The sequence below is a fragment of the Rhinolophus sinicus genome, chromosome 4, assembly GCF_057876585.1.
Source record: "Rhinolophus sinicus isolate RSI-liver-muscle chromosome 4, RSI-T2T, whole genome shotgun sequence".
Lineage (NCBI taxonomy): Eukaryota > Metazoa > Chordata > Mammalia > Chiroptera > Rhinolophidae > Rhinolophus > Rhinolophus sinicus.
In genome coordinates this window covers 45439548-45453564 of record NC_142504.1, presented here as the reverse complement: position 1 = coordinate 45453564, position 14017 = coordinate 45439548, and the positions used below count along the sequence as shown (strand labels likewise).

Here is a 14017-nt window from a genome sequence, read left to right as displayed (position 1 = left end):
CTCAATGAAGTAAACTTCACCCTTCTCTGTATAGGCCATTTCCCAGTTATCAGGCAATGGGTCTGATTCCTCATTCTCTTCAGGTTTAGTTGGTTTTGCATCATCCCTCTGCTCCTTCAGCTCCTCAGGCTGACTGTACACTGGTGCAGGATAAGGCTGGGAGGGTGTCTCCCCTGAGGCAGCTGCACTCTTATCTTCATGTTCACTGGATTCTACAAAAGAACAAGAGCATGAGGTTAGTTACTCCAGCCACAGTAACTTCTGAATGATTGTGGGAGTTTGCTGCACCAGGGAATAAGCTCTGTGAAGGCTAATGGGAAAAACATAATTGTAAAGAGCTCCGAAAATTATCACTAGGCCTATTTGTGTTCCCCTTTCATACATCATTCTTGTCTACCCTTCAACTAATTATTGCTGAATTGGAAGATCATTTCACAAAACAGATGTAGTAAGCAGAATAATGATCCCCTAAGAATGTCCATGTCCTACGCCCTGGACCATGTGAATGTTACCTTACATGACAAATGAGGATTTGCAGGTCTGATTAAATTAAATATTTAATTTGCGATTGGGATATTATCTTTGATGATTCAGATGGGTTCAATATAATCACAAGGGTTTTTAAAAGTGTAAAAGGAAGGCAGAAGAGGAGGGTGAGAGAGAGAGATAGATGTGACTACTAAAGAACAGCCAAAGAGATGCACTGTTGCAGGCTTTGGACATAGAAGAAGGGGACAAACTACAAACCAAGAAATGTGGGTGCCCTCTAGAAGCTGGCAAGGCAAGGGAATGGACTCTCCCTTAAAGCCTCCAGAAAGCAACACAGTCCTGCTGACACCTTGATTTTAGCCCAATGAGACCCATGTCAGACTTCTAACCTGCAGAACTATCAAATGATAAGTTTGCATTGTTTTGAGTCATCAAGTTTGTGGTAATTTTTTACAGCATCAATAGAAAAGTAATATAACAGAGCAAAAACTAAAAGATATACATACCTTAAGAGAAATGATGGCAGACTTGGCAGACAGAACCAAGAGTCCCAACATGTAAATAGTACTCCAGAATGAGGAAGAGGAACACATGGGGAAGAAATAATAATAAAAAATAGAAGATAATTTACCGAAAGTAAAGAAACACTTCAGTCCGCAGATTTAAATTGTGCACTGAATCTGAGGTCAGATTAATGAAGCACACCTAGGTGAAATTTCCAAACTCTGATGTTTAGAAAGCAACTTTAGCATTTTCTACACTAAAGAAATATGATTACTTACAAAGAAAAGAGGAACAGAAGAACATTAAACCTTTCATCTGTGATACAGTAAACTCAAAGATAATAGTAAAGTAACATCTGTAGTAACACTAGAAAAATAAATACAGCAGCCTAAGAACTTAACTTTGCCAAAATATTATTCTTCTATCTAGGCAAAGGAAAGCCACTTTCTGATTGCATATTATCCATCCATGTATCTCACCTGAGGACAACATTTGAAGAACTATTCTAACCACATCATGATGATTGAATCAGAGCAGAGATCTTAAAATAGGAGAGAAATGAAGAAAATAAAAATTAAAAAGAAATAAATCCTGCAAAATAAAGTTAAATGTAAATGGAAGATGGTTACATATCTGGAAATCTGTTGTATATGTTGAAGATAGATTCTTGAAAGAGAAGAAAAGTATCATATGAAAAACCTATTACCAGCATGAGTTTAAAACCTTATCTTGGGAAATTTTCAGGGTCTAGAGGGTGCAAAAAAGTTAGAGAAATAAAGATATTCTAAAGGAGGCATATCAGAGAGTGGGTAAACAAGATAATTTTAAAGGCTATTTATTCATGGGATGGGATTATTGGGCAAGTATTTTTGTCAAGGTGTAGACTTCATTGCATAATGGGGATATTTTTGAAATACCACTTAATGTATATTCTCTCTGAGCTATTCAAGTTTTTTTCCTTCCTATTTAGCTTTTCTACCATTAAAGACAAACCATGAATCCAATTTGTCAAGGAAGAGCAGAGCAGTTACCAAGTAGAAAAAGAAACGTTCTTGGGGTAAATAAGAAGATATAATATAGAAGAATTTCCTGCAAGATAAGATGGTGTCTGGGAGAGAAATTCAAAGAAAAAAAGTATAGACTTTAGAAGCTGCCTGTTTCATTAAGCGATTCAGCACCACTATCTTTAGGTATTTATCTGGGGTTTGGCATGGTGGTGGTAGGAAGAGGGAAACCACAGAAGGAGTCAAAGGAGACAAAAGGCAAGGGGGCCTGTGAACACCTTAAATTTAGAACTTTGAGAGGAATGTTTCATATAGAGTGGCTTCAAATCTGCACTGGGGGTAGGGCAGGTCAGAGCAAAGAATTTACGGAGTGAAAACATTTGGCAAATACTATTTCCAAGACTTCCCTGTGGTATGGACATCCAGAAGTCCAAGTGTGCTCTGATGGAAAATTTGGAAAGTAGCTGAGAGTAAAGGACCAATCAGCCTGCAGTGAGGGTCACTACGGTTTCCTCATAGCAGAAGGCATGGTAGAGACAGCTTAACCCAGAAACTGGAAGGAGAGCATTACTGACATATAATGTCAATATAAGGATAAGGCAGCCATCTTGAAAATATGAAATTGTACAATCATTTGGGAATATAATCAAAAGCTATTCACATTAAAAAAGTACACACAAGCAAACACACATATGCTTTGACTCCATAATCCCCCTTAGAGAATATGTCCTCTACAAATAAAGCTGGTGGTTTGTGAGGATTGTTGAAAGTGATGGTGGATGTTTCTAGCAATCTAATTTAATATGTGGGATTATCTCATTTGGACTCTATGGACAACTTGGACAAGTAGTGTAAGCATTTCCCCATGATATGTAGACTATTCCTAATTCAATATAATACTATTCATTGCAGAATTGTTTGTAGTAGCAAAACCCTGAAAATGATTTGAATGCCTATCAATGAGAATATGATTATATAAACCGGGGTTATTATTACCATGGAAAACTACATAGTGTAAAAAACAATGAATTAAATCTGTATCTATTGACCTGGAAAAGATGCTATTACTATTCAAAGAGTAATCCAAGTTGCAGAGTAATATATATTATTCCTACTTTTTAAATAAGCAAACACCAAGTTTTAGATATATGTAATTATATATCTAACTATATGAGTATGAAAACAGAATGGAGGGACCTACAACAAATTTTCACGTTTGATTACCTAAGGAGAGTAAATTTGAATGGGGGCAGGAGAATATATCTTTATGTATCTTTGCATTGATTGGCTATCTATTATTTTTATAAATTCAAAAATTAATAAAGACAATTAAAAATAAATAAATTAAAGTAGAATGTCATCTTTGTCTCAATCAACTGCTTGGATCAATTTTTCCCCCGTATTCATCAATCTCAGAAAACAATATTAAAATATTTTTATGGAATAGAAAACACAAGAACATTTCATAATCTTCCCTTGTTTTACCCTTAAAATGAAGAATTTATGAACGGAATATGGCCCTTAGTGATGTATTCTTCTAGCTTATTTCTCATAGATTTGACCTTTGCAAACTGTAGGAAAGAAGCAGCAAGAGAAGGTACAATTGTTCCCTTTAAATTATTTTTGCTGTACCTTCTTATAATATGCAATCACCAATACATAAAACACACTGTTCTCAGGTATTTCCAAAAGTCATGTTGCATTTGAAAAGTTAAGATGCAAGATCATGCTCTGAACATATTCATTTATTCAACATTCATTTAATCAATATTTGTTAAGCATTCAATTGGTGTCAGGCATTGAGGACAAAAGCGTGAACAAGAGAGGCACCATCCCTGCTCTAATGGAACTCAAAATACATCAAGATGTATAGTCTTTAAACAATTTTAATGTGATGAATGCTACAAAAGGGAAAGACGAGATTTTATGCATATGCATTCACCTAATGTTATTTAAAGAGTCAAGGAAAGCCTTTTTTCTAATGTGCTATCAAATCTCAGACTTGAAAAAGGAGTTGAGAGCCTTCTTTCAGAGGAAGGTAAAGGAGAAAAAAACAGAAAAACATGGACTGGATTAGGCAAGGCCTTGGAAGGCATGCTCAGAATTTGGGAGTGTATCCTGAGAGCGGTAAGAAGGTATTAATGAGTCTTAATCAAGAGGATGATACAATTAGATTTTCATTCTCCACAAAGATCACTTTAACTATTCTGGGGTTTGAGAGTGGCAAGAGTAGATATTTACAGACCAGTGAGGAGTCATGGTTATGCTCCAGACAAGAGATGATAGTGTCATGGGAATGGAAAGACGTGGACTGAAATAATCTTTAGAGTGTAGACTTGGTATGATTTTCATAAAAACTGGACAAATAAGGAAAAATAAGAAGTCCTGGTAAACCCAGTGGGTGGCAAAGCTAGCTATTCACTGAGATAGGAAACATGAGAGGAGGAGCAGGACTCTGTGGCAGAGACTATGTGTATAGTTTTGGGCACACTGAGATAGAGGTCCATGCCAAATTCACAACGGAGATGTCATGTCAGAGTGTTCTTGGCTGGAGAGAATCAACTTGAAAGACAACAGGGTATGACTAGATTGTGTTATAATTTAAGCCATAGGAGGGAATGAAATTGCCTAGAGAGACAGTGCAGCAAATGGAAACAAGAATCCTTAGAACAGCTGTCTGAGGAACTCCAACATTTAGCAGTCAGTGAGAAAATGGTCAGGAAAGAGCGGCCAGGGAAGTAACAGGAAAACAATTTGACCTTCATGCCATAAAAGCCAAGCAAAGAGTAATAAGGAAGAAACACTTCACTGGGGCCCAAGCTTCTAAACAGTCCAGCAAGACGAGGACATAAAATCTATTGAAATTAATGACACGGAAGTCAGTGGTGACATTAGCTACCAGTTGGGGTAGTAATTATAGTGGAATAGTGGGTGGGGAAGCCTGGTTAGAATGGATTAAAGAATGGATAAAAGAAAATATAGAATATACTGACAGAAAATTCATTCAAGAAGCTTAGATATAAGCAAGTAAACTTTTTCTTTGACTACGTAATACTGTTACATTTTCAAGGAAAATATAAGACTGCTCCTGAAAAAATAAATCTAGAGTATTTGGAGATGTCTATAATTATATTTATTGGCCAGATATTACTGAGCCAAGTTCTCCCAGTTTATCTAACTCATTTGTTTATTCATTCATTTCTTTATTTTAATTTAATTGATCAATCATTACATTAGCAAGCATGAATTTAATACCTACAACGTGCAAGATGCTTCACAAGAGCTTAATCAGGGAAAGAAAAAGAACTTTTAATCAGGCTATTGTGAATTAGGTTGAGAAGGAAATAGTAAGTAGCACCTGCCTTCTCTGTTTTAACAAAATAAGATTTAAAAATTGAGTAAGGCAAATGAAGAACTGTAACATTCCCACAATGACTATTCAAGACCAATCTAGGGATGTAGTTTATGGTGAGAATCAAGGGCTTCTGCTGAAACCCAGAACTAGGGCAATGTACCCACAGGAAGCCCTGAAGAAGGATAAGCTTCCCATGCAGGCGCAGACCCTAGTCTCAGAAGAGCAATGGAGAGCATTACCAGAAAGAAAAAGATGTTGAGTCAAGCATGGGGGGGGGGGGGGGGAGTGCCCAAAGATGATCCTTCTAAGATGTACCACTCAGATAAGTCACTCCAAGTGGAATGCAAATTAAGTACCCTCTTTGACATGCAAGACAACATGGTGGGGGTGGATAGAAAGTTTATCCATCCCCCAAATCTGGGTAACTATATACAGTACTATGATAATGATTTATTAAGTGATGCTAAGTTACACAATAGAGTTTTACACAATTTTCTGGGGAGACAATATAGCACATGGAAATAAGAGTACCTAAGATAGCTAATTGAGGAACTTCAATATTTAGCAGTCATTGAGAGAGGAAACTGACCTTATATTTCCTATGTTACTGGGGAAATATTAATTAATAAATTGATTAATTAATTAAACCTCTATTGAGACCCTACTAAATACCAGGAACAAGGCTAGGAAGTGGACAGTCAGAGAAAATGTGGTCTAAATGGTATGTACTAACTTGGTCTGGCTGTCATAAAACACCACAAACTGGATGGCTTAAGCAATAGAAATTTATTGTTTCACATTTCTGGAGACTAGAAATTCTAGATCAAGGGTTCAGCAGGGCCATGCTCCCTCTGAAGGTGCTGGAGAAGGATTTGTTCCCAGCCTCTCTGCTAACTTCTTGGAGATCTTGGTTTGTGACAGCATAATTCCTGTCTTTACATGGTAAACTCCCTGTGGATCTGTCTGTGTCCCAATTTCCCCTTTTTAATTAGGACACCAGTCACACTGGATCAGAGGCCTACCCTATTCCAATATGACCTCATCTTAACTAAGTATAGCTACAGTGATCCTATTTCCAAATAAGGTCACATTCTGAGATACTGGAGGTTTGGACTACAACATATGCATTTTGGGCCAGACACAATACAACTCATTACATATTATATTAGGCGAGTTCATCTTACAACCCACTGAATCAATATTTACCATGTCTGGGATTATAGATTATTGTGTCATGTTCCTCATAATTGTTTCCCTGCTTAGTAGTAAGGAAAATAGAAGCTAACTTTACTACATTTCAGATAATATAATTATCTTTCTTGGGTATGTGGCTTAATTTTCTTTAAAATCAGATATGTTGAGTATTATATAAGTGATTGAGGAAGTAACCATTAAGAACAGAATGGACTTTTAAAAAGTATATTTTTTAGCAATTTTATGTCCCCAGCAAAATTAAGAGACATGTACAGAGATTTCCTTCCCATATGCTCCCTGCCCCCATGCCCCCACACATGCACACCCTCCCCCATTACTAATATCTCCCACCAGAGTGGTACATTTGTTACAACTAATGAACCCATGATGATGACACGTCATTATCACCCAAAGACCGTAGTTTACATTAGGCTTCATTCACGGTGATGTACATTTTAAGGGTTTGGACAAATGTATAATGACATGTATCCATCATTATAATATAAGAGAGAGTTGTTTCACTGCCCTAAAAACCCTTTGTGTTCTGCCTATTTATCTGTCTCTTCTCTCTAACTCCAGGCAATCACTGATGTTTTCACTTTTTCCATGTTTTTGCCTTTTCCAGAATATCATGTGGTATAGAGCCTTTTCAGATTGGCTTCTTTCACTTAGTAATATGCATTTAAGTTTACTTGATGTCTTTAATGGCTTTATAGTTCATTCATTTTTAGGACTGAATAATATTCTATTGCCAGAATGTACCACCAGAACAGACTTTTTGTAATAAAGGATGGGAAAGAACCAATTTTACATGCTAACCTAAGGTGCATATGTAGATATTCTTGCTAGCTCTCCTTTCCTCCCATGAAGTTCAGCTTAGAAATATATGTGTGCCAATATATCCTTACATAAATCTCATATATATCAGATCTGTGGTTTGCAAAGACTTAAACTGTTTTAATTCTGACTAAGGAGAAGGAGCCAAATAACACATGCACGTATTTTACTTTTATAGCTCTGTGAAGCTATTTCTTGATTAGGGGGTGGTCATGTAGAATTGTCATAGTTGACTTCCAAAAGACACTTCTCAGCATGTTAAATCTAAACATGAAAATGTATGTATATATAAATGTAATTTTTCCCTAAATTGCTTGCTGCTGAAGTGAACAGACTTTATCAAACACTGGCATTTTTTGGACCATTGCATTTTACATTCTAAGTGGCTTAGATGCCTTGCAAACCACTAACAGTACAAACAAAGAATATTTCAAAAAGAAGAAACCTCTTTTTAAAGAATGGTGATGGTGAAAATATGAGATGTGATCACAGAATACGGTGAATGTTGCTGCTGAGTGCCATCCAATGCAAAGGCAGGGATCTTCAATATGGGAAGTAGCACAATGAACCTTAGTAACAGTGTGTGACAAGTTTCAACTTGTTCGGTGCCATCAGTCGGGTGTGAGCTACGGTTGAGAGAAGGTGTGTTTTAAAGTGTGCTGTAAATCATCCTCGGTCATGACAATGCTCCATGTCGCACATCACTTCTGTCATATGGCAATTTCTGTCAAATTATGGTGTGTCCTCATCCACCTTATTCACCAGATCTGGTACCATGTGACTTCTGGCTCTTCCACAAAGTCAAAATGACTATGTAAGGTAAATATTTTGAATCGATTCAGGACATCGAGGCAGCCATGACAGCACAACTAAAGATACTCATGAAAGAGGACTGCTTCAGAAAGTGGCAAGAACAATGGGATAAGTGTGTTTGAAACAAGGGGGAATATTTTGAGGGGGATTAATGGCAATGTGTCTTTTACTGTAAAAATTTTTTTAAACATTCACTGTATTTTTTTGATCACAGCTCGTAATTTTTCTCTTTGACCAGGACCCTTGAATTTCCTAGAAATTCTACAGAAACACTGAGACACAAAACAGACATTGATAACATAGTCTTATAAATGATGACCTATAAAAACCATACTTTATATACACTTTTACTGTTGTGGACAATTAAAAAGTACAATTTCTTTCATCTTTCCTAAACTAGTGGGTTTGTTGGATTCAGCAAACTATTTCTTTCTTCCCATAAGAAATTCAGAAGAGACAAAAGTCTGTACAGAGCACAGGGACTGAAAGCCATTTAAGTGGAAGAGAATCAAATGTGTGTATTTTTGCATGCAGTCCAGTCCACATAAATTCTATAGGTCTGGTCCAGACTAAGGTTTTGATGTTACAACAACATATAATAGCCATTCCCTTTGCTTACATGTCTATTGCGCTAGCAGTAGCTAACATACTATCTTTTGAATTCAAGACAAAGGATAAATCAGAGTGCCGTGGTTTTGAATGTCCGTACCCGATATTATTAAGAGTAATCAGAAACCAAAATAGAACCATTTCAAGAAGAAGAATGCCTATTTTATACCTTATCCATATTTTCATTTGACATGGTTTAGGCATACAATTGATATTCAAGCTTTCTGTAATTGCCATCCTTTGAAATGAGGGAGAATAATGTTTTTAAGCTAGATAGGAAATTGATTTTATTTCTTTGAGCAGTCATAACATTTGAATTTCTAAAATTTGTTTTAGTCTGAGAGAGAGCTCTGTGATTTATATTTCTAATGACTATGTGACAAATTTTGAAAAATCAAATAATTTTTTTCTCCAGTCTTCATATTATTTCTTTAGAAATAAACATGGCTAGAGAATATTTAAGGGGAAAACATTTAGGAACATATTTGTAATTGATAAGGAAAGACAATAGGAATAATTTGAGATTAAAACATATATAGTTTTTGCTTTTTGTTTAGCAATTCTGAGATAGCAGTAAACGCGCTACATAAGAAGCAGTAGAACATAATTGCTAATGCTGGTGTGAGACTGCCTAGGCTTGAATCTGTCCTTTACAGTGTGATATTGAGCAAGTTTTTTAATCGCTCTGTATTTCCTCAATTTCCCTAACTGTATAATGGGGATATTAACATTACCTACTTATAAGTATTAGAAATTACATATATTTTAAGTATAAGTACTCTAAGTACAAATTACTTAGAACAGTAAACACTGGAACATATTAGGTATTCAATAAATGTTATATTATCAGTGAGTTCTATTACTTAGAACAATAAATAAACTGCATAGCTAAATCAATCGAGCAACCTAAATGGTTTTCCCTACAGAGGCAAGTGTGGTCAATTTTATATGATTTATAGGATATTAGGTGTTTTTTTAAAAAATGCAATTGCTAAAAAAAAAAAAGATACACACAAAGCTAACAGTTTCTCTTTAAAAAGTGTTTGCATAAATTGAGTTTTTCTTCCTCTGTTGAGGCATGCTGTGGAGTTAAGTGATTTAAAAGAGGAAAAATAATCCTCAGAAACCACACATTTTTTTCCAAGTTCTGTATTATTTCCTATATAGTTTTGCAGTTGATTTTGCTGGGTGCCAGGAGCTGCTATTGACCTATAAATGGCATCACCTATGAACTTGGCACTTTTGAAGGTGCTGATTTAAAGCAGAATCAGAGACATATCTCCCCAATTTTACATTAGCCCACGGTTTAGTTTTCTCATATATCCCCAGGGAGAACTCACTTTCAAATCAGCTTACAACAGATTGCTTGACTCAGCTTACTACTCATTCAAGGTGGTGACTATGGTGGTGGAAGTAGAGGGAGTTGAAGATTGCTCTTGCTTTCTTGCAAACTCAGCAATCTCATCAAAAGTATGTTTGTTATATTGATCTAAGGTCTTATTGTATTGTGGTGTGGTGGGTTGGGCAGGCTGTCAGAGCCTGTTGTTCACTTCATTGCTAGAAGCTGAAGTTCTTAGAATTTGAAACACAGGCTCTTGAAAATGATTGAACACTTCAGGGTTGATTCTTGAATGAGAGAAAAATATCAGTGTAATTGATTTTTTATTATGACCATACTATTGATTATATCCTATAGTGAAAAGTAGAGGACATTATGTCTTCACAAAGGGAGCAGTCATGCAGTGGCCACCTGCTTCCTATATAGCCAGTTAATTGAAAGAAGTCAAGATTATAACAGAGTATTTCTCCAAGTGTGCTCATATCAATTTTCATTACTTCCCTAAATTTTCTAAAATGAGAAGAGAAATTATAATATGGGTGCTAAACTGTTTGCACATTGAATGATTAGGGAATTTTTGCTCATTATTTAAAAAATAATTACTTTTTCTGATGTAGTAAAATGTGCAAGTGGACCAAATTCAAAAGTACAGAAGAAGTAAGTGCAAAGTAGGTTTCCCTCCTGCTCCTACTCCCAATCCTCCAGCAATCCACTTAGCAAAGATGATTATTTTTTCTGTTCCTTTAGAGATTTTTCTATGCACATTGATTACTGACTTTCAGTTGGTGTTTTCTGATGCCTTGGTTCTCCTAAAGTGTTTCTAAGTCTTAAAAAAATGGATTGTATATTTTTTCACATATTTTATGAGATTGAGAAGGGGTAGTCTTTAAACACGGTGGTAATCTTTAAACACGACTTTATATATATATATATATATATATATATATATATATATATATATATATATATATAAAGTTTTCTGAGATGTTAACAAATACTTCCTTTTATTATTTGAGGCCATGAAACAAATACAAGTCGAATAAAATATTAGAATTAAGGAAAGTTAGGGTAATGATTTTTGAGATGATATATCAATTGAGGAAGGAGAAATTCCCAATCTTGTAAAGAAATTACTTTTTATGTGTAATATTTGTAACCAAATTGGATCTTATCTATTGAGAGAGCTAGCCAGGGAAATGTGAATTACTAAGAAACAATATTCAATACTTCAGAATTATATTTTTCATCTTTATCTAAAACCCACAATTGGTTACAAGTTTTTTGGAACACTAAAAGAACAACATGGGAAACTATAAAAATGGAAAATTCAAGGTCTATGACTGGACAATGAAAAGGAAAAAAAAAAATCCCAGGATATAAAAAACTAAATGGAAGAAATCACTAGAAAGTTTATAAGAAATTGCTTTCCATTAACAGGGGAGAAGAGCTGTCTTAATTACCATATTGTGCCATGTATAATGCATATTTCTTTGCCCAAATTTATGAGGTTAAAATAAGGATGTTCATTGTATATGGGTAGTACTAATTCTGTATCTATATAAATGTTCTTAATTCTTTTATTTATGCTTATGAGTTAAAGGTATAACTGTAGAAATCAATAACGATATCTACATGCAAAATAATACCCTGGAATACGAGAATCAGTTTTGCTGAACTTATGACAAACTTGCAATGAGGAAGAGTTCTTGGCCTTCTACAATGTGTAAATAGCGTAAATTTGTTACCGGTACATAAAAATTTCTTGTACCTTGTATCTGTTCTTGTGTTTTGTAATTATTTGTTACATAAAATTTCTTGTACCATAATATGTTAAAATATAAATGCTAAAATTCCTTTATAATACAAAAAACTAGTACCTAAATTTAAACAAATAAAAATTTGAATTAAAAAATTAAAACAAAAGATTTTTTCCCTAAAAGTTTGGGCCAAAAACGTGGGTGACCATTATATACAGGAGGGCATTATACACAGCAAAATATAGGAGTAGATTTTCTTCTTTCTGCAATATTTAATTTTTAACATTAATAAAAGACTGGAATGGGGCAATAAAATAAATCCTCACAACTTTGAAATTGTGTATGTTGTATGATTTTCATAATGTAGTATTGAACATATTCAAAGACGAATACAGTATTTAACATATTCAAAGACGATACAGTATTGAACATATTCAAAGATGAAAGCAAGAAATGAAACATAGGACACACATGTGTAATATATCTTAGGCCTTGCTTTCAAATTTCTGAAAAAAAGAAGGAGACTGGTGACTATATGAAATATAACATCACCCTCTGAAGTTTTAGGAACATCACAGGGGCTGAAAGAGAAAAGGAAGAAGTCTTTATAAAATCTTAATCTTGATAACTCAAATGCTATTCTCTGGGGCCAAATTGGGGTCTAGGTATTTTTTGATGAAAGCCAGAAGTCAATTAGAAGGAAAAAAGATAAGGATGCTATTCCCAACGCCGGAGCTATGCAGAAGGAATGAGTGCACAGCAGACCTCACTCACCAAGAGACCTTACCTTTTCAGAGACAAAGGTCAGCTCTCATCCAGAAATAACCAGAGCAATTTCACACCGAAATTATTATCACCTCTATGAGGAGAAATATGAGATAAGAAAATGGAACACAGAGTGAAAATCAGACCTGGAGAGAATGGATGGCTATAATTAGAAACAGGCTTGGACTCTAAGAAGGCCTGAGGACACTTAACGACTTCAGCGGGTCCACAGGCTTTCCAAGAGAGCTGCATAAACCCAAATGCTACCTGGTAGACCTTGCTCTGCATGCCTTGTTCATGTGTCAAATCTCTCACACACACATCATATCTGCCCTCGGAGGAATAGAAAAAACGCTCTCCACGAAGGTTGAGTGCAAGATCCCGAAAATGCTGAATTAGTTTTGAGGGCATGAAGAGGTTCAAAGGATGCATCCCTTTCAGTTTAATCTCAAAGTGAGCTTGTCTTGATTTCAAGTGACATTCCTGAAACTAGTAGTGATTTCATTTCTCCCCCCAGGGGTATAGTTGCAATTACTACTATAGTTCATAACAATGAACTCTAATGTGATTATGTCCTTACTTTGTAATCAGACCTAGATATTCAGAGCATTTTACAATTAGGGCAGTTTAACATTCAAGTAATCCTTTTAAGAAAAGACAGAATGCTCCTCATCTACTTTGCAATACCTTTAGAAATTTGCCCCTCCAATGGAGAGATAAAACCCAGTACTGTGTTTGGGAATAAGATCGTAAAAATGAATCCTTCTCAAAAATAAATATAAATCTGAGTGGATACACACATGGCAGTCTCTGTGAACCCACAGAAAACTAAGCAGGGGATAGGCGTTGGGGTGGTTTCAGAGTGGGCTATTATTCACAGGAAAACAGCGAGATTCACGACAGAGGACATAACTCTTTTGACAGTGACAGGACCTCATTCACAGACCCAGGACTGATGGTGCATGCACAGTCAGCGTGCCAAGCGGCACAGGACCTGGATGCGGGTCCCTAATGGTGAACTGAGATCATTGCTAAGGACACTTGGTGATCACATAAGGGACACTCTGTTTGCTCGCTGGGAGATGCAGTTCATTTGCACTAATTGCAGGCGTGGGGGCCTGGAGAAGGCAGCTCTGTGTACACATACTGTATTCCCTTTGTGGGCGAAGGTAGCTCTCACGGGCCCTGTTCCTCCTGGCATTGTGTATGTGTGTGTGTATTAACAGAGAGATTTAGCTGCCTTTCAAATATATGTGCATTTCTAATTCTTTACACTAGGCTTACTAATAGCTGGTGAGGGGAAGCTACAATATAATAGTGAATTACTTTCCGGAAAAGTTTAGTAGATAAT

The 14017-nt window shown here is 35.7% G+C and overlaps 1 protein-coding gene across 9 annotated transcripts in view; it reads right to left on the bottom strand.

Moving 5' to 3' along the window:
* The window catches only part of MAGI2 (membrane associated guanylate kinase, WW and PDZ domain containing 2), a 1312004-nt gene that overhangs the window by 432288 nt on the left and 865699 nt on the right, over positions 1-14017 (bottom strand). For all 9 annotated transcript variants that reach the window (XM_074340644.2, XM_074340647.2, XM_074340646.2 and 6 more), the window contains one exon: positions 2-212. In XM_074340644.2, coding sequence (XP_074196745.1) covers positions 2-212 — 211 coding nt within the window. The remainder of the gene's footprint in view (position 1; positions 213-14017) is intronic.